At 40.4% G+C, this 21,477-nt stretch overlaps 1 protein-coding gene across 2 annotated transcripts in view; it reads right to left on the reverse strand.

Annotated features, from left to right (window-relative positions):
* Positions 1 to 2,100, reverse strand: part of ALDH9A1 (aldehyde dehydrogenase 9 family member A1) — a 67,132-nt gene extending 65,032 nt beyond the window's left edge. The window contains exon 1 of one of the 2 annotated variants that reach the window (XM_077156811.1): positions 1,877 to 2,100. In XM_077156811.1, coding sequence (XP_077012926.1) covers positions 1,877 to 2,057 — 181 coding nt within the window. In that variant the 5' untranslated portion in view covers positions 2,058 to 2,100. Of the gene's footprint in view, positions 1 to 1,612; positions 1,777 to 1,876 lie in introns of those variants that run through there. The other variant, XM_077156812.1, reaches the window with a different exon arrangement.
* Between the last annotated feature and the right edge of the window lie 19,377 nt (positions 2,101 to 21,477).

The raw sequence follows: 21,477 nt of genomic DNA on the forward strand, positions 1-21,477 counted from the left end.
CTAGTTTGCTAGCTGCTGGAATGCAACACACCAGAGACGGACTGGCTTTTAATAAAAGGGGATTTATTTTGTTAGTTCTTCAGAGGAAAGGTAGCTAACTTTCCACTGAAGTTCTTTCTTAGATGGGAAGGCACAGGATGGCCTCTGCTGGCCTTCTCTCCAGGCCCCTGGGTTCCAACAACTTTCCCCGGGGTTACTTCTTTCTGCATCTCCAAAGGCCTGGGCTGAGCTGTGAGTGCTGAGATGAAGTATGCTGAGCTGCTTGGGCTGTGCTACCTTGAGCTCTCTCATTTAAGCACCAGCCAATTAAGTCAAACATCATTTATTGCAGCAGGCCCGCCTCTTTACCGACTGCAGATGTAATTAGCAACAGATGAGGTTCAGGTACCATTGGCTCATGCCCACAGCAACAGAACTAGTTGCCTTCACCTGGCCAAGTTGACAACTGAATCTAACTACCACAGGCAGTGACTGAGGGTCACACATAGGTGCAAGAAGTTTAAGATAAAGGGAAATTTTTGTTTCTTTTGAATCATTTTGAGCAGTGAGGCCAGGCTGTTTACTCATATATGTAGGGGAGAGGGGTTACTGATCTCTGAGGTCCTGCCTTGCTCTGACAATTTTACTGTGAGTGATCAATCCCAAATTTCACAATTCCTTGTAATCCTGTGTGGTAGTTAGATTCAGTTGTCAACTTGGCCAGGTGAAGGCAACTAGTTCTGTTGCTGTGGACATGAGCCAATGGTACCTGAACCTCATCTGTTGCTAATTACATCTGCAGTCGGTTAAGAGGCGGGCCTGCTGCAATGAATGATGTTTGACTTAATTGGCTGGTGCTTAAATGAGAGAGTGCAACATAGTACACAGTCCAAGCAACTCAGCATACCTCATCTCAGCACTCACAGCTCAGCCCAGGCCTTTGGAGGTGCAGAAAGAAGTCAACTCGGGGAAAGTTGTTGGAACCCAGAGACCTGGAGAGAAGGCCAGCAGAGGCCATCCTGTGCCTTTCCACGTAAGAAAGAACCTCAGCGGAAAGCTAGCTACCTTTCCTCTGAAGAATTAACAAAATAAATCCCCTTTTAGTAAAAGCCAATCTGTCTCTGGTGTGTTGCAATCCCGCAGCTAGCAAACTAGAACATCCTGATACTCTGGCTTCCTGCCATTAGAGTTTGCACACATTTTTCTCCCCACAAACACTGCATAAAAGCTAACGAAACCAACATAAAAACAAGACTTAAAAAAACAAACAAAAACTGTTCCTATCTTGGAGATCTTCAGAGTTCCCAGAGTAAATTCAGCGCCTGCATGGATCCAGTGCCACCAAATGGCACACATTAAGCTCTGGGTTAAGGTGGGTTTTTTAAATTTCCTTTTCCAATTCTGACTTATGTACATAAACATTTTAACACTACTTCATGCTCGTTGGATACTTTCCGCACAAATGTTTATTTCCCCCCCAGTCCTCCTGGAAATCGTTAACACAGTTGAAGACATTACAGCCCCAGCTCTGCAAAAATTAATAATTAACAGAAACACAACCGCACGCATCGTGACCTTATGAACTCTGTTCAGGCGGACTTTAAATTACCCGTGATCCCATCGCGCAACTGACCAGCTATTCCACTGTCCTACGGCCCCCTTCATGTCCTCGTCTAGAAACATTTTCGTTTCCTCAGATGTATAAGCTGCCTGTCCATAGAACGTTATACTCTTCATTTGCACTTATCTGTGTTCTAGAAATGTTCGCTGAACACAGTAAATGAAGGCTCAGGGCAGTAAACTACGTGCACCCCTGGGGGCGGGGGAGAGCTGACCCCGCCCGGCCTCTTGGCGCCCGCGCCGCCGCGTCTGCCCCCGCGTCTCTCCCCCGGGTTACCCGTAGCGGGCTCGAACGCCTTTTCGGTGCCGGAGGAGTCCGCCGGCTCCACGCGGGCGCCGCCGCGGTAATTGAGCGGGTGCGACACGACGAAGGTGCCAGTGTTCATGGCGGCAACGAGAGCAGGCGGAACTGCGCGAAGGAGCGGGGCGACCACTGTCAGGCGTGCACTGACCAACATGGGACGACGCGGAGCCGCGTGGCCGAGGCGAACGGGCTCTGGGGCGGGGCCTCCAGGAGCTGCGCAGCCGCGGGTAAAACCGGAAGGACTGCGGGGGCGGAGTCGGGGCGGGGGCGGAGCCAGCGGCGGGGGCGAGGCCAGAAACGGGTTGCTAAAGGGGCAGGGGCGGGGCTCCGCGGTACCTACTTTAGGAGCCGCGGGGCGGGGCAAGTTGGGAGGCGTGGCGATGGGGGCTGTCATTGAAGGGTGTTTAAATAAGGGCGGGGCTTCCTGGGCGGGGTCTGAGAAAAGGTCGTTTCTCATGACTCCACCCCTAGTCGAAATGGGACGCGCACACGCTGTTCGCCAGGAATATCCAAGGGGCCTGGCCGGGGACGGGGGACGAGGGACGGGGAAATGGAGCTTCCTCCTGATTGATACGCCTAATGTTCCACATTTTGCCACGTGTTTTCCGGTGTGCTGCTTGTAATTCCAGTATTCCACTCTTGATCCTGCGCCTAGAGAAAGCAGAAGGCTGGAGTTCTTCGTGTGCCAGGAATATGACTTTGGGGGTTATTCACTCTTAAGCCACCGCTTCTTTATCTGCATAAGTAATACATTAAAAGTGTTACCCTAAAGACTAAGGGGAGATATTGTGATGTGAAACTGCTTTTTAAATTATAAAAGAACAATGATAAATGTTTTTAATGTCAGTGACATGAGCAGAAGCCCAACATACAGGATACAAACAACGAAGGCCACAGGAAAAGGTGGAAAGTAAAAAAGGCTTCTGTTCTAGTTTGCTAGCTGCTGGAATGCAATGTACCAGAAATGGAATGGCTTTTAAAAGGGGGAATTTAATGGGTTGCTAGTTTACAGTTCCAAGGCCGAGAAAATGTCCCAATTACAAGTCTATAGAAATCTCCAATCAAAGGCATCTGGAAAAAGACACCTCTCCTCAAGAAGGCCAACGACGTTCAATGTTTGTCTCTCAGCTGGAAGGGCACATGGCGAATGTGGCGGCATCTGCTGGCTTTCTTGTGGCTCTACCAAAAGAGACTCTCTCCAAAATGTTTCCTCTTTTACAGGATTCCAGCAAGCAACTCCACCTTCAGTGGGTGGAGACACACCTCCATGGAAATCATCTAATCAAAAGTTACCACCCACAATTGGGTGGGTCACATCTTCATGGAAACAATCAAAATGCTCCCACCCAGCAATACTGAATGAGGATCAAAGGGCATGGCTTTTCTGGGGTCCACCACAGATTCAAACCAGCTCAGCCTCTGTACTACAAACCTCTCACTTGGAGGCACTCACAAGGTCTCAGTCAACTAATGGATCTTACACAAATGCAACATTGGTTCATTCTTACTAAAATTCCATGCATCTGCAACAGAGAAATTTATGAACAGAAAATTAATTGGCAATTTGGATATTCCATTATTTCTTCAGGCTTGTTTCTCTTCTGAGGGATGGGGACCCTCTCAATGTGTCTTCCTTTACCTACTAGCTCAATACTATGGACTGTAATTTTCAGGTTTAGAACAGAAATAAACTATTCTGGACAACTTTTCCAACATTTCTATATCAGTTTGTTAACCCTTTGAACATTACTGAGATTTGCTGGTCTTGGTCCTCAAGTGGAAACAGTAGTGCCAAAACTCAGGATACCTTGGGTCAAATTCACATCTATTGCCTTTATTATTTATTGACCATCAAGACCAGAATTAAAGCATAAAGAAGTTAATAATGACCACTGTAGATCTCCAAGATCATAGATGGCCATTTATGTGTACAAAGACGTTATATCTCAAGTTTTATGAAACAATCCCTATTTAAAATATTTTTAAAAATATTTTATTCTGTTACCATATACATAGTCCAATATTTCCCCCTTTTAATCTTATTCAGACATATGCTTTAGTTCTGTTAATTAATTAAGTAAATAAATAAATAATAGGGGCGATAAGGGATAACAAAAATGGTAGTTTGAAATACTAGTGGTCAATGAGAGGGAGGAGCAGGGAATAAGGAATGCATGAGTTTTTTTCTTTTTTCTTTTTATTTCTTTCTCTGGAGTGATGCAAATGTTCTAAAAAATGATTGTGGTGATAAATGCAACAACTATCTGATGATATTGTGAGCATTGATTGTATACTGTGGATGGACTGTGTGTGTGTGTGTGAAGATTTCTCAATAAAAAAATTTGTTTAAATGATAGGGAGTATATAACTACTGACCTTACAGAAATAATAGATTACAGAAGACATCTATAAATAATCATATGGAAATAAATTAGATAGCCTTTATGAAATATTCTTCAAGAAGAAATAGATCTCAACAGTCCTATAACTAATAAAGAGATTGAATCAATAGTTAAAAATTTCCCCAAAAGAAAAGCCAAGTACCAGATAGTATCATTGGTGATTTTTACCAGACATTCAAAGATAATTAAGGAGGCAGGGCAAGATGGTGGTGTAGGGAGGTGTGGAATTAATTAATCCTCTAGAGCAGCTAGTAAATAGCCATGAGCTGTCTGGAAAACTGTTTGGGGGACATCAGTGACATACATCTTACATCAGTCTGTGATGGGTAGAAGAGCCAAGACCACTGCACAGAACTGTAAGTAAAACTTCTAAACTGCAGAGGCTGTTGGCCATCCCTCATTGGCATGGCAGGCCGATTAGAGTCTCTCCCCCATGGGAAACAGAGATCCTCTCTACTTGAAGCACTGAAGGGTAGCTCAACTAAGCTCCAATTGTGGTTTTAATTAATAAATGTGGACAGCTAGATACAAGCTCCAAGCCCAGATAAACCCAGAGAAAGTAGGAAAGTAATCCTGAGGTAATTCCTGGTAGAGAGGAGACAGGGCTGACAAAGAAAATAACAAAACAAGATGGAGGCTTCTGGAGTCGGCTGAGCTCAAAGTACTGGAAAACAGCTTTGCCCAAGGATAGGGACACAAAGAGCCAGGTACCAATTCCAGCTCTTGACTGCTGAGCAGGATAGGAAAGGCACAGAATCTAAAGGCTCCACAGGAAAGTCAGACAACCTGCTAGATCTCATCCTCTGGGAAACTTGATATGGATTATCAAGTAATCCTCCTAAGACCTGGGCCTGACTTGCCTGGAAAATCTGACTGAAGTCAATCATATTTGGGGAGACCCTCCTCAAAAGAAGTTCATATAGGCAGGGCAAGAAAGAGAAAAACAAAAGCTGAAAAATTCTGATCAGTTAAATAGAAGCTGTGCTAGAGGTTTAGAATATATTTAACTGAAAGTCAAAGAAAAGATACAGAGCAAAGCCAATCAACAAGAAAACCCTAAGTAAAACAGTGAAAATGACTTCCAGAAGAAACTGATCAAAGAAATAAGATGCCTAGACACCAGCAAAAAAATTATGAGTCATACTAGGAAAAATGAAGATATGGCCCAATCAAAGGAACAAACTAACAATTAAACAAGATACAGGAGTTGAAACAACTAATTGAAGATGTTCAAACAAGCATGCTAAATCAATTCAAAAATCAAGTCAGTGAGTTGAGGAAAGATACTGCAAAAGAGATGACGGATATAAAGAAGACAATGGGCAACCATAAAGAAGAACTCAAAAGCTTGGGGGGAAAAAAAGCAGAACTTATAGGAATGAAAGGCACAACAGAAGAGATGAAAGCTACTATGGGGAATTACAACAGCAGATTTGAAGAGGCAAATGAAAGGCTTAATGAACTAGAGGACAGATGTCTGAAATCCTACACACAAAAGAACAGCTGGGGAAAGAATGGAAAAATGTGAGCAGGATGTCAGGGAACTGAATGACAACATGAAGCAAGCAAATATAAATGTTATTGGTGTCCCAGAAGAAGAAGTGGGTGGGAAAGGAGCAGAAAGAATAATGAAAGAAATAATCACTGAAAATTTCCCACCTCTTATGAAAAATATTAAATTACAGATCCAAGATGTGTAGTGTACCCCAAACAGAATAGATCTAAATAGACATGCTCCCAGACACTGACGAATCAGATGGTCAAATGTCAAAGACAAAGAATTCGGAAAGCCACAAAGAAAAGTGATCACATACAAGGGAAGCACTGTAAAACAATATGCAGACTTCTTAGCAGAAACCATGGAGGCAAGAAGGCAATGGAATGATATATGTAGGATACTGAAAGATTAGAAGTGCCAACCAAGAATTATATATATAGCAAAACTCCCCTTCAAAAGTGAGGGAGAAAATGGGGGGCAAGATGGTGCCCTAGTGAAGTGTGGAATTTAGTTCATCCTCCAGAGCAGCTAGTAAATAGCCAGGAACAGTACAGAACAACTGCTGGGGCTACATCAGTAATCAGACACACAGTGTACACCGGTCTGGACAAGCTGGGCCAGCTGAGACTCCACACAGAACTGAAAGTGCCCCAAGTCACAGAGGCTGGCACCCCTTCTCCACAGCACAGCAGCCTAGTTCACCAAAGGGAAACAAAACAGACTTTGCTAGTAGCAAGGGCTTAGCTCAAACAAGCTCCAACTGCAGACTTAATTAACAAATTGTGACTACTGAAAATAGGTCCCCAGCACAGATAAACCTGGAATAAGTGCTAAAGGTACTAGGACTTTTTGCCCCAGCAGAGAAGGTGTGGGGCTGACGGGAAAACAAAAAAAGAGGCTTTTTGAGTCAGACAGCACAAAATACTTGTAAAGGTCTGGACTCTAGAAAAGGGGGCACATAGAGTCTGAGGATAAATAGAGCCACGTAACAACTTAAGTTCTTCATTGATAAACCCAAGGCGGGTGGGAGGGGGGTGGTCCTGCTCTGAAGAGGTTTTTTTTTTTTTTGCTTTTTTTTGCTTTTTTTCTACCAATTAACAGCTATTACAGCTATTAGATAGAACTAGAAGCCTCCTCAGGCTCCAGCACTTCCCAAAGCAAGGGCAGAATTAGGCTTGTCTGAGACACAAAGTAACTAGTCAGATGAAAGGAGCTAATTCACTGAAGGCTGTACCTTCCCCAAAAGAAAGGTGGGGCACAGCTCAAGTAGAATCCCTCTCTCAAGGAATTCAAGCCCCAGGGACTGGAAAACTGAAGCAATTAATGTCAACCTAAAACCTCAGGTCTGTCTCAACCATGCCCCCAGCAGGGAGAGTTTGCTGAAATTAAAGGCACCACATGACTTTATGCTGGTGGGAAGCCACAGGTAGACAAATGCCACATGCTGGGTAGGACAGGAAAAGCATAAAATCTAGAGGCTTCATAGGAAAGTCTGACAACCTGCTGGGTCTCACCCACAGGGAACACTGACACAGATGACACTTTCCTCCTGAGAGGAGGCCAGTCTGGTCTGGGAAAATCTGACTGGGGCTATAATATCTGAGGAGACCCTCCTCATAAAAGAAAAAAACAATGGTTCCATATAGGCAGGGCAAGAAACAGAAAAACAAGAACTGAAAAATTCTGATCAATTAAACAGGGCCTATGTTAGAGGACTAGAATAAGTTGAACTGAATGTCCAAAAAACAGAAAGAGAACAAAGCCATCCAGCAAGAAAATCTTAGGTAAAAGAGTGAGAACAACCTCCAGAATAAACAAATTAAGGAAATCAAATGCCTACACACCAGAAAAAAAAAAAATCAGTCATATTAGGAAAATTGAAGATATGGCCCAGTCAAAGGAACAAATAAACAATTCAAATGAGATACAGGAATTGAAACAACTAATTCAGGATGGTCGAAAAGACATGGAAAAGCTCATCAAAAATCAAATCAACGAGTGGAGGAGGATATAAAGAAGGCATTGGGTGAACAAAAAGAAGAAATTGAAAGTTTGAAAAAACAAATCATAGAACTTATGGGAATGAAAGACACAATAGAAGAGATGAAAAATAAATGGAAACCTACAATAGGTTTGCAGAGGTAGAAGAAAGAAATGATGTATTAGAGGACTGGATATCTGAAATTCAACACACAAAAGAAAATATAGGGAAAAGAGTGGGAAAATATGAGCAGGGAACCAGGGAATTGAACGACAACATGAAGCACATGAATATACATGTTGTGGGTATCTCGAAGGAGAAGAGAAGGGAAAAGGAGGAGAAATACTAATGAAACAAATAATCACTGAATATTTCCCATCTCTTGGCAAGGCATAAAACTCAGAACCAAGAAGTGCAGGGTACTCCAAACAGAATAGATCCAAATAGACATACTCCAGGATACTTACCAATCAAACTGTCAGATGTCAAAGAGAAAGAGAGGGGACTTCCGGGAAGATTGCCCACTAGAGTAGCTCGAGGTCAGCCCTGCTCCACAGAAAAGTTAGAGAACGGACAGAAGGGCAACTGAGGTGGCAATTCAGGAGTGTGGCTGACCTGGGAGAGCCTTCTGCACCTCATGCAGCAGCCCTGGTTGCAGAGGCCGAGGAACTGAGAGGCAGAAAGCTGGAGCCTAGTGCAGAGGCACGAGGCACAGAGAGGTGGAGCCCATGGGAGTGCACAAACGGGAATGCAGCACTAGGAAGTAAGCCGGGCTGCGTTCCTTGGGCGTGCTACCCTCACCGGCACAGTCCCATGACCGGTGACTCACTCCACACCCCACACACCTGTCACCCACCCCCATTCCCCATGTTCCAGGCGCCCCCACCCCACCAGCTCCCAGTGCACGTACCTGCCCCAAGTGCAGTCCAACCCACCTCTCCTGCAACCCTCCTGAGCACTAACTCCCCCTCCCTGTTCCCTGCAGTCTGTTTCCAGCACATAAAGACTGTGGGCACTAACCTCCATACCTAGGCTACCTCCGCTCCTGCCCATAGTATCGCACAGCCTCACCCCACCCTCCCTGAGCTCAGTGCATCCACTTACGGCACTCCCAGGCCTACCCAAGCACATGGGTCCCGAATCACATCATTCAGCTCTGGGAACTGCATGTTACAGCAGTCCTAGAACCACGTACGCACACAGCCCTCAGCCTCACTTCCCAGCTCTGAGAAAGTGCCTGACCTGTGCAGCCAGGTCACATCTGCCCCCAATCCACGAAGGCATAACACCGACCTGTGGCCGCAGCATTAAGCAGGCACACAAAGAGACCCATGCCTTAGACCAGCGCACACCAGGTTTACATCCCCCAGACCAGTGCACCCGCACAGCTACATCCTCCCTGGCCGCTGGGTGCCCACATTCACAAGCATCAGCAGAACATTCCCAACCTGCGCCCATATCTGCCCTGAAACGAATCACCACACTGAGTGCTCCACCCTGTGCCCTGCCCCCTGCTGTACAACCATCCCACAAACACAAGGCCTTAGACTACTCAAAGAAATCAACTCCCACAGTAAATCAATCAAGATATTTACATCCACGAAGACAGTAGAAGATCATTAAGCATATCACGATGCAGACAGATATAGCCCTGCCTAATGACCAAATTAAAACACCTGAGGAGACACAGACATTGAAACAGCTAATCGAAGATGTTCATACAACTCTACTTAATAAAATAAGTGGGCTAGCAAGTGACATAAAGGAGATCAAGAAGAGAGCAGAAGAGCACAAAGAGGAATTTGAAAGAATAAGCAGAAATCACAAAGATTAAAGACTCTGTTGATCAAATGAGAAACATACTAGAGGCACAAACATCAGATTTGAAGGAACAGAAAAAAGAATAAAGACATAGAGGACAGGATAATTGACTTCAAAGACTCAAAACAGCAAATGGCAAAAAAGATGGAAAAATTTGAATTGGAACTCAGGGAAATGATAGACAAAACAAAGCATATAAATATAAAAATCATTGGTGTCCCAGAGGAAGAAGAGAGGAATAAAGGGCTAGAAAGAATAGTTGAGGATATAATGGGAGGAACCTCCCAACCTTCATAAAGGACATAACTATACAAGTCAAAGAAGCCCCGTGAACTCCAAACAGAATAAATCCAAATAGGCCTGCCCCAAGGCACATACTAATCAGTCTGTCAAATGTTGACGAGAAGCAGAAAATCCTGAAAGTGGCAAGAGAAAAACATTCTACTACATACAAGGGAAACCAAATAAGACTAAGTTCAGACTACTCAACTAGCACCCTGGAGGCGAGAAGGTAGTGGTATGATATATTCAAGATCCTGTAAGAGAAAGACTTCCAGCCAAATTGTCCTTCAAAACTGAGGGAGAGATAACAGCTTTCCCAGACAAAGTCCTGAAAGAATTTGTCAACAAGAGACTGGCCCTGTAAGAAATACTAAAAGGAGTTCTGCCAGCTGAGAAAAAAAGACAGGAGAGGGAGGTCTGGAGGAGGGCACAGAATTGAAGAGTACCAGTAAGGGTAATTTAAAGAATACAAAGAGAAAGAGGGAAAAGAATAAATTGATCTGACAAATAAAATTAAAAAGATAAGACGGTGGATTCAGAAAATGCCTTTTCAATAATAACTTTGAATGTTAACAGACTAAACTTACCAATTAAAAGATACAGATTGGGACTTCCTGGAAGATGGCGGCTTAGTAAGACGCGCGGATCTTAGTTTCTTCTCCAGGACACCTACTAGGGGAGTAGAAACGATACAGAAAGCGCCCAAAGCCACAACAGAGATAAAAAAAAGACAGCGTACCCCATCCTGGAACGGCTGGCTGGCTGAGAGAAGCAGCTCGGGTGAGATCGCCGAGGCGCGCGGGCCTTACCGGGCGGGGTGGCAAGCGGCCGGAGTTACTCCCTTCCCCCTTCCCGGGCCGGCTGGGAGAATTGGAGAGGCGGTCCCCTGAAACCAAGGCGACTGGCGCCCACACCACGCGCAGCCCCCGGACCAACTGAGAGAATTGGATCGGAAATCCCCAGCCCGCGGAGAACGGTGACGGGTGGGGGAGGCCCCTTCCAAACCCGTGACTCCCGGGGAACGTGCACTCTCTTGGGTGGGCCGCTGCCGCTGGCGCCCTCCCGCCACGCTTGTTGCCCAGGGCCGACTAGGAAATTCGGACGGGCTCTTTCCCTGGCTGCGGCGACCAGCAACCCTCCTTGCGTTCGGACCGAGGGCCGGCTCAAGCCGCTTCGGCTAGCGAACCCCCAGGACGGCGAGAATTTTCCAAAGGTTAAGGTTCCACAGCACCTTTTACTGGTGGGACCCGCAGACAAACGTGTGCCACGAGCGCCACCTACTGGGCAGGATAAGAAAAACAGAACCCAGAGATTTCACAGAAAAATATTACAACCTTGCTGGGTCCAACACCAAGAGAAATCTGAATAAATGCCCAGACGCCAGCAGCAGAAGATAACTGTCCACGCTCAAAAGATTGAGAATATGGCCCAGTCAAAGGAACAAACCAATAGCTCAAATGAGACACAAGAGCTGAGACAACTAATCCTGAATATACGAACAGAAATGGAAAACCTCTTCAAAAATGAAATCGATAAATTGAGGGAGGACATGAAGAGGACATGGGCTGAACATAAAGAAGAAATAGAAAAACTGAAAAAACAAATCGCAGAACTTATGGAAGTGAAGGATAAAGTAGCAAACATAGAAAAAATAATGGATAGCTACAATGATAGATTTAAAGAGACAGAAGATAGAATTAGTGATTTGGAGGATGGAACATCTGAATTCCAAAAAGAAACAGAAACTATCGGGAAAAGAATGGAAAAATTTGAACAGGGTATCAGGGAACTCAAGGACAATATGAACCGCACAAATATACGTGTTGTGGGTGTCCCAGAAGGAGAAGAGAAGGGAAAAGGAGGAGAAAAACTAATGGAAGAAATTTTCACTGAAAATTTCCCAACTCTTATGAAAGACCTAAAATTACAGATCCAAGAAGTGCAGCGCACCCCAAAGAGATTAGACCCAAATAGGCGTTCTCCAAGACACTTACTAGTTAGAATGTCAGAGGTCAAAGAGAAAGAGAAGATCTTGAAAGCAGCAAGAGAAAAACAATCCATTACATACAAGGGAAACCCAATAAGACTTTGTGTAGATTTCTCAGCAGAAACCATGGAAGCTAGAAGACAGTGGGATGATATATTTAAAATACTAAAAGAGAAAAACTGCCAACCAAGACTCCTATATCCAGCAAAATTATCCTTCAAAAATGAGGGAGAAATTAAAACATTCTCAGACAAAAAGTCACTGAAAGAATTTGTGACCAAGAGACCAGCTCTGCAAGAAATACTAAAGGGAGCACTAGAGTCAGATACAAAAAGACAGAAGAGAGAGATATGGAAAAGAGTGTAGAAAGAACGAAAATCAGATATGATATATATAATACAAAAGGCAAAATGTTAGAGGAAAATATTATCCAAACAGTAATAACACTAAATGTCAATGGACTGAATTCCCCAATCAAAAGACATAGATTGGCAGAATGGATTAAACAACAGGATCCTTCGATATGCTGTCTACAGGAAACACATCTTAGACCCAAAGATAAACATAGGTTGAAAGTGAAAGGTTGGGAAAAGATATTTCATGCAAATAACAACCAGAAAAGAGCAGGAGTGGCTATACTAATATCCAACAAATTAGACTTCAAATGTAAAACAGTTAAAAGAGACAAAGAAGGACACTATATACTAATAAAAGGAACAATTAAACAAGAAGACATAACAATCATAAATATTTACGCACCGAATCAGAATGCCCCAAAATACGTGAGGAATATACTGCAAACACTGAAAAGGGAAATAGACTCATATACCATAATAGTTGGAGACTTCAACTCACCACTCTCATCAAGGGACAGAACATCTAGACAGAGGATCAACAAAGAAATAGAGAATCTGAATATTACTATAAATGAACTAGACTTAATAGACATTTATAGGACATTACATCCCACAACAGCAGGATACACCTTTTTCTCAAGTGCTCATGGATCATTCTCAAAGATAGACCATATGCTGGGTCACAAAGCAAGTCTTAACAAATTTAAAAAGATTGAAATGTTACACAACACTTTCTCGGACCATAAAGGAATGATGTTGGAAATCAATAATAGGCAGAATGCCAGAAAATTCACAAATACGTGGAGGCTCAACAACACACTCCTAAACAACGACTGGGTCAAAGAAGAAATTGCAAGAGAAATTAGCAAATACCTCGAGGCGAATGAAAATGAAAACACAACATATCAAAACTTATGGGACGCAGCAAAGGCAGTGCTAAGAGGGAAATTTATTGCTCTAAATGCCTATATCAGAAAAGAAGAAAAGGCAAAAATTCAGGAATTAACTATCCATTTGGAAGAACTGGAGAAAGAACAGCAAGCTAACCCCAAAGCAAGCAAAAGGAAAGAAATAACAAAGATTAGAGCACAAATAAATGAAATTGAAAACATGAAAACAATAGAGAAAATCAATAAGGCCAGAAACTGGTTCTATGAGAAAATCAATAAGATTGATGGGCCCTTAGCAAGATTGACAAAAAGAAGAAGAGAGAGGATGCAAATAAATAAGATCAGAAATGGAAGAGGAGACATAACTACTGACCTCACAGAAATAAAGGAGGTAATAACAGGATACTATGAACAACTTTACGCTAATAAATACAACAATTTAGAGGAAATGGACGGGTTCCTGGAAAGACATGAACAACCAACTTTGACTCAAGAAGACATAGATGACCTCAACAAACCAATCACAAGTAAAGAAATTGAATTAGTCATTCAAAAGCTTCCTAAAAAGAAAAGTCCAGGACCAGATGGCTTCACATGTGAATTCTACCAAACGTTCCAGAAAGAATTAGTACCAATTCTCTTCAAACTCTTCAAAAAAATCGAAGTGGAGGGAAAACTACCTAATTCATTCTATGAAGCCAACATCACCCTCATACCAAAACCAGGCAAAGATATTACAAAAAAAGAAAACTACAGACCAATCTCTCTAATGAATACAGATGCAAAAATCCTCAATAAAATTCTAGCAAATCGTATCCAACAACACATTAAAAGAATTATACATCATGACCAAGTAGGATTCATCCCAGGTATGCAAGGATGGTTCAACATAAGAAAATCAATTAATGTAATACACCATATCAACAAATCAAAGCAGAAAAATCACATGATCATCTCAATTGATGCAGAGAAGGCATTCGACAAGATTCAACATCCTTTCCTGTTGAAAACACTTCAAAAGATAGGAATACAAGGGAACTTCCTTAAAATGATAGAGGGAATATATGAAAAACCCACAGCTAATATCATCCTCAATGGGGAAAAATTGAAAACTTTCCCCCTAAGATCAGGAACAAGACAAGGATGTCCACTATCACCACTATTATTCAACATTGTGTTGGAGGTTCTAGCCAGAGCAATTAGACAAGAAAAAGAAATACAAGGCATCAAAATTGGAAAGGAAGAAGTAAAACTATCACTGTTTGCAGACGATATGATACTATACGTCGAAAACCCGGAAAAATCCACAACAAAACTACTGGAGCTAATAAATGAGTACAGCAAAGTAGCAGGTTACAAGATCAACATTCAAAAATCTGTAGCATTTCTATACACTAGTAAGGAACAAGCTGAGGGGGAAATCAAGAAACGAATCCCATTCACAATTGCAACTAAAAGAATAAAATACCTAGGAATAAATTTAACTAAAGAGACAAAAAACCTATATAAAGAAAACTACAAAAAACTGCTAAAAGAAATCACAGAAGACCTAAATAGATGGAAGGGCATACCGTGTTCATGGATTGGAAGACTAAATATAGTTAAGATGTCAATCCTACCTAAATTGATCTACAGATTCAATGCAATACCAATCAAAATCCCAACAACTTATTTTTCAGAAATAGAAAAACCAATAAGCAAATTTATCTGGAAGGGCAGGGTGCCCCGAATTGCTAAAAACATCTTGAGGAAAAAAAACGAAGCTGGAGGTCTCGTGCTGCCTGACTTTAAGGCATATTATGAAGCCACAGTGGTCAAAACAGCATGGTATTGGCATAAAGATAGATATATCGACCAATGGAATCGAATAGAGTGCTCAGATATAGACCCTCTCATCTATGGACATTTGATCTTTGATAAGGCAGTCAAGCCAACTCACCTGGGACAGAGCAGTCTCTTCAATAAATGGTGCCTAGAGAACTGGATATTCATATGCAAAAGAATGAAAGAAGACCCATCTCTCACACCCTATACAAAAGTTAACTCAAAATGGATCAAAGATCTAAACATTAGGTCTAAGACCATAAAACAGTTAGAGGAAAATGTTGGGAGATATCTTATGGATCTTACAACTGGAGGCGGTTTTATGGACCTTAAACCTAAAGCAAGAGCACTGAAGAAGGAAATAAATAAATGGGAACTCCTCAAAATTAAACACTTTTGTGCATCAAAGAACTTCATCAAGAAAGTAGAAAGACAGCCTTCACAATGGGAGACAATATTTGGAAATGATATATCAGATAAAGGTCTAGTATCCAGAATTTATAAAGAGATTGTTCATCTCAACAACAAAAAGACAACCAACCCAATTACAAAATGGGAAAAAGACTTGAACAGACACCTCTCAGAAGAGGAAATACGGATGGCCAAGAGGCACATGAAGAGATGCTCAATGTCCCTGGCCATTAGAGAAATGCAAATCAAAACCACAATGAGATATCATCTCACACCCACCAGAATGGCCATTATCAACAAAACAGAAAATGACAAGTGCTGGAGAGGATGTGGAGAAAGAGGCACACTTATCCACTGTTGGTGGGAATGTCAAAGGGTGCAACCACTGTGGAAGGCAGTTTGGCGGTTCCTCAAAAAGCTGAATATAGAATTGCCATACGACCCAGCAATACCATTGCTAGGTATCTACTCAAAGGACTTAAGAGCAAAGACACAAACGGACATTTGCACACCAATGTTTATAGCAGCATTATTTACAATTGCAAAGAGATGGAAACAGCCAAAATCTCCATCAACAGAAGAGTGGCTAAACAAACTGTGGTATATACATACGATGGAATATTATGCAGCTTTAAGACAAGATAAACTTATGAACCATGTAATAACATGGATGGACCTAGAGAATATTATGCTGAGTGAATCCAGCCAAAAACTAAAGGACAAATACTGTATGGTCCCACTGATGTGAACGGACATTCGAGAATAAACTTGAAATATGTCATTGGTAACAGAGTTCAGCAGGAGTTAGAAACAGGGTAAGACAATGGGTAATTGAAGCTGAAGGGATACAGACTGTGCAACAGGACTAGATACAAAAACTCAAAAATGGACAGCACAATAATACCTAATTGTAAAGTAATCATGTTAAAACACTGAATGAAGCTGCATCTGAGCTATAGGTTTTTGTTTTGTTTTGTGTTGTTTTGTTTTGATTTTACTATTATTACTTTTATTTTTTTCTCTATATTAACATTCTATATCTTTTTCGGTTATGTTGCTAGTTCTTCTAAACCAATGCAAATGTACTAAGAAATGATGATCATGCAGCTATGTGATGATGTTAAGAATTAATGATTGCATGTGTAGAATGGTATGATCTCTAAATGTTGGGTTAATTTCTTTTTTTCCGTTAATTAAAAAAAAAAAAAAAAAGAGAAGGGATAATTGGAGATGAAGGGATACAGACTGTACAACGGGACTGGATATAAAAACTCAGAAATGTACAGCACAATACTACCCAATTGTAATGCAATTATGTTAAAACAGTGAATGAAGCTGCATGTGAGGTATAGGTTTTTTGTTTTTGTTTTTTTTGTTTTTTTTTCTTTCTATTATTGTTTTAATTCTTATTCTGTTGTCTTTTTATTTCTTCTTCTAAATCGATGCAAATGTACTAAGAAATGATGAATATGCAACTATGTGATGTTATTAAGAATTACTGATTGTACATGTAGATTGAAATGATTTCTAATTGTTTTGTTAATTCTTTTTTTAATTAATAAAAAAAAAAGATACAGATTGGCAGAATGGATTAAGAAACATAATCCATGCTTATGCTGCTTACAAGAGACTAATCTTAGACACAAGGATACAAATAGATTGAAAATAAAAAAGGATGGAGAAAGATTTTCCACACAAGTTGTAACCAAAAGAAAGCAGAAGTAGCTATATTAATTTCAGAGAAAACAGACTTTAAATGTAAAGGCATCATAAGAGACAAAGAAGGACCCTATAAACTAATTAAAGGGTCAATCCACCAAGAAGATATAGTGATCATAAATGTTTATGCTCCCAATTAAGGAGCTCCAAAGTACATGAGACAAAAATTGGCAAAACTGAAGGGAGTGATAGATATTTCAATAATAATCGTAGGAGACTTCAATATACCACTCTCCTCTATAGATAGAATAACCAGACAGAAGATCAGCAAGGAAATAGAGAAGTTAAATAACTTGATAAATGAGTTAGACTTAATAGACATATATAGGCCATTGCACCCCAGAGCACAAGGATATGCATTCTTCTCTAGTGCTCATGGAACTTTCTCCAGGATAGGTCATATGCTGGGGCACAAAACAGGTCTTTATAAATTTAAAAACATCGAAATTATTCAAAGTACTTTCTCTAATCACAATGGGATGAAGCTGGATCTCAATATCCACCAAAGAATGAGAAAATTCACAAATACATGGAGATTAATAACATAATCTTAAACAACCAATGGGTGAGAGGAGAAATTGCTAGAGAAATCAGTAGCTATCTGGAGATGAATGAAAATAAGAATAATCCCTTTTATCAGTATGTTTAGAGCAGCTGGAAGTAAAAACCTAAAATTGTGAAATTGTAACCCATGTCAAACTCTGAAATATATTCTACAACTAATTGTGGTGCTGTGCTTCAAGATTTATAGCTTTTTTGTATGTATGTTATGTTTCGCAAAAAAAAAAAAAAAGAAGGAAAGAAAGTCGATTGTGATGATAAAAAAATATTGAAGCCTTCCAGCCTCCTACATTCTGGAGCAGCTAGAAGGAGAAATATGAGAGATGTTATGGTAGCCCAAGACAAACCCTGGGATCTGTCCTGTAACTACTTGTTAAAGAGTGCTTTGAAAACTACTGCTTTTTTATTTCTTTGCTTTGTATACATGTTATACTATACAATAAAAAAAGTTAAAAAAAATTAACACATAGAAAACTAACAGTGGATTAACATGAACTGATCAGTGAATTCACGTTTGTGAAGAACTCAACCTTGCGATCCAGTTAAATCAAAGAACATCCTACTATTCTGCAGCATGCTGTTGGATGAAGAAATATAAATTATTACTATTTGCAAATACCTATCTGCATGAGTCAGAATATTCTCCCCACTGTGTAACCAAAACAAATTACAAAAACGAATTTATACAACTGCAATTTAACTCCTGCCTTCAAATGTTTGTGTTTATCAAAACAGTTTTATATTTTTAATGTTTCTTTATGATAAATAAATGTTCTGGTTTATTGCAGTTATATTTATAAGTGAAAATAAATAAACAATAGGGGGAACAAATGTTTAAAAAATAATCTATTGATATATGGGGGAAAAGTGTACCTATTGCAAACTATGGACTATGGTTGACAGTAATATTTTAATATTCTTTCATTAACAGTTAAATGTTCCACACCAACACTGTGGGTCAATGGGTGGGGGGGGGCAGGGATAAGTGGTATAGGAGGATTTTGGTTTTTTTATTTTTATTTCCTTTCTGGAGTAATGAAAATGTTTCAAAATTGATCATGGGGATGAATGCACAACTACATGATGATACTGTGAGCCAGTGAGCATATACTTCAGACGGTTTGTATGTAGTGTGAGTATATCTCAATAAAACTGTATTTTTAAAAAAGCTAATAAAAAAAGTCTTCCTATAAAAAAAACCATCAGAAAAAAATTGGCAAAACTGAAGAAGTGATAGACATTTCAACAGTAATAATAGGAGACTTCAGGCAGCACGGGAGATGACTTCCAGTGATCAGCCTAGCCCTGGCACCATGGGATCAACAATGCCATCCTGACCAGAAGGAGGAAAAGAAGTGTAACAAATAAGGTATCAGTGGATGAGAGAGTTCAAATAGAGTCAAGAGGATACTCTGGAGGTCAATTTCATGCATGCTTCATAGATATTGCTACCTATCATAGCTTTCCAAACCCCAACCAAAACCATTCCTGCCAAATCCTAAAGATCATTTAGGGTGTTATATACGAGCCTATAAAGTTTCCATGCACTAGGGTAACTTTGCAGAAACCTACAATCTCCAAATAGGTCCCTGCACCAGATAAATCCTAAATTGCAGAGGGGCCAGCCTTTCCAGAACATCATCTAGTTCCATTCCCCATCCCATAATATTGCCAGCCCTTCCAATATGAAAAAGCTAGAATGGACATAGTCCAAAAAGGCTTAAAGAGTGGGAGAATGATCAAAGGTGATGGAGTGACACAGAGAAGGTAGGGTTTAACAAATGAGTATGATTGCTGAATCAGTATATTGATATTTCTTTTAGTCTCCAGTATCTTAGAGCAGCTAGAAGTAGAAACCTAAAATTGTGGAATTGTAACCCATACAAAACTCTGAATCTGTTCTACAGCTAATTGTCATTATGGGCTTTGAAATTTATTGCTGTTTTGTATATGTTCCATTTTCATACACACACAAAAAGAAAAGTTGATTGTGATGATAAGCTAGCTATATGATGATATTGTAAATCATTGATTGTATACTTTGGATGATTATGTAGTATGTGAATATATAATATATATCAATAAAAAATAAAAATAAATAAAAGAAAGTATTTATGAAGTCTTCTCGAGTGACTGGGGGAAACTGTGGAAATATTCATCTTTCCCACCTGGGGAAGACCTGATATTCTCCCAAGCATTGGGGACTGCCAATTTAATAGGCCAAGCCCTTGATCTTGAGGTTTGCCCTTATGAAACTTATTCCTGCAAAGGAGAAGCTAAAACTACCTATGATTATGCCTAAGAATCACCCCGGCTAGAACCTCTTTTGTTGCTCAGATGTAGCCTCTCTGTAAGCCAACTCTGCAGGTGAACTCACTGTCCTCTCCCCTATGTGGGACATGGACTTCCAGGGTTGTAAATCTCACTGGCATTGTGGGACATGAGCCCCAGGGATGAGGATAGCCCTGGAATTGCGGGCTTGAGAAAGACTTCTTGACCAAAAGGGGGAAAAGAAATGAAAGAAAATAAAGTTTCAGAGGCTGAGAGATTTCAAATCGAGTTGAGAGTTAGTACTAGAAGTTATTCTTATACATTATATAGATATCCCTTTTCGGTTTTTGGTGTATTGGAGTAGGCTGAAACTGATTAAATGTAATCTAGTAGCTTTTATTGAAGATAACTGTATAACTATGTAGCTTTTGCAGTGACCATATGATTGTGAAATCTTTGTAACTGACACTCACTTTATGTGGTATATGGACAGATGAGTAAGAAAATAAAGATAAAAGAATAAATAAATAATAGGGTGGCTAGGGTACTGGGATGTTTTGGGTGCTCTTTTTTACTTTTATTTTTATTGTTTATGGAGTAATGAAAATGTTCAAAAATCCATTGTGATGATGAATGCACAACTATATCATGATACTGTGAACCACTGATTATATACTGTGAGTGATCATTTTTTATGTGAATATATCTCTACAAAATTACATTTTAAAAAAAGGAAAAGAAGAATGGTTAATGCCAATCCTTCTCAAACTCTTCCAAATAACTGAAGAATAAAGAACACTTCTCATTCTGTAAGACCAGCATTATCTTATTTTCAAAGTCAGATAAAAATATCACAATAAAATTATAGACCAATATCCCTTATGAACATAAATGCAAAAATCCTCAACATTATACGAACAAACAAAACACAACAGCATATTGAAAGGATTATACACAATGACCTCCTGGGATTTATTCCAGGATGCAAGGGTGGGTCAACATCAGAAAATAAAATTAAATAAGAAAATAAGGATAAAATATCTATGAATAAGTTTAACCACATGTGTAAAGGACTTGTACATGAAACACTAATATCATTTCAAGAGTAATTAAAGAAGAACTAAAATAATGGAGACATTCTGTGCTCATAGACAATATCATAAAGGTGTCAGTATGACCCAAACCTATTTTTTGGGGGGGAGGAGGTGCCTGGTCTGGGAATTGAACCTGGGTCTCCTGTATGAAAGGCGAGCATTTTACCACTGAACCACCCCTCCACCCCCTATTCTTAATTTAATACATTTGCATACAAAAGTGCATTATCCTAGGGAGAGCTCCAGATAGGTCCCTGAACCAGATAAGTCCTGAAATGCAGTGGGGCCAGCCTTTCCAGAACATCAACTAGTTCATTCCACTATCACATATTATCAATACCCCTTTCAACATGCGAAAGTTAGAATGGACATAAGCCCACATACCCCTAAAAAGTGGGAGAACGATCAAAGGTGATGGTGGAGTCATACAGAGAAGGTAGGGTTTAACAAATGAGTATGATTGCTGAATCATTATAC

The sequence above is a fragment of the Tamandua tetradactyla genome, chromosome 4, assembly GCF_023851605.1.
Source record: "Tamandua tetradactyla isolate mTamTet1 chromosome 4, mTamTet1.pri, whole genome shotgun sequence".
Lineage (NCBI taxonomy): Eukaryota > Metazoa > Chordata > Mammalia > Pilosa > Myrmecophagidae > Tamandua > Tamandua tetradactyla.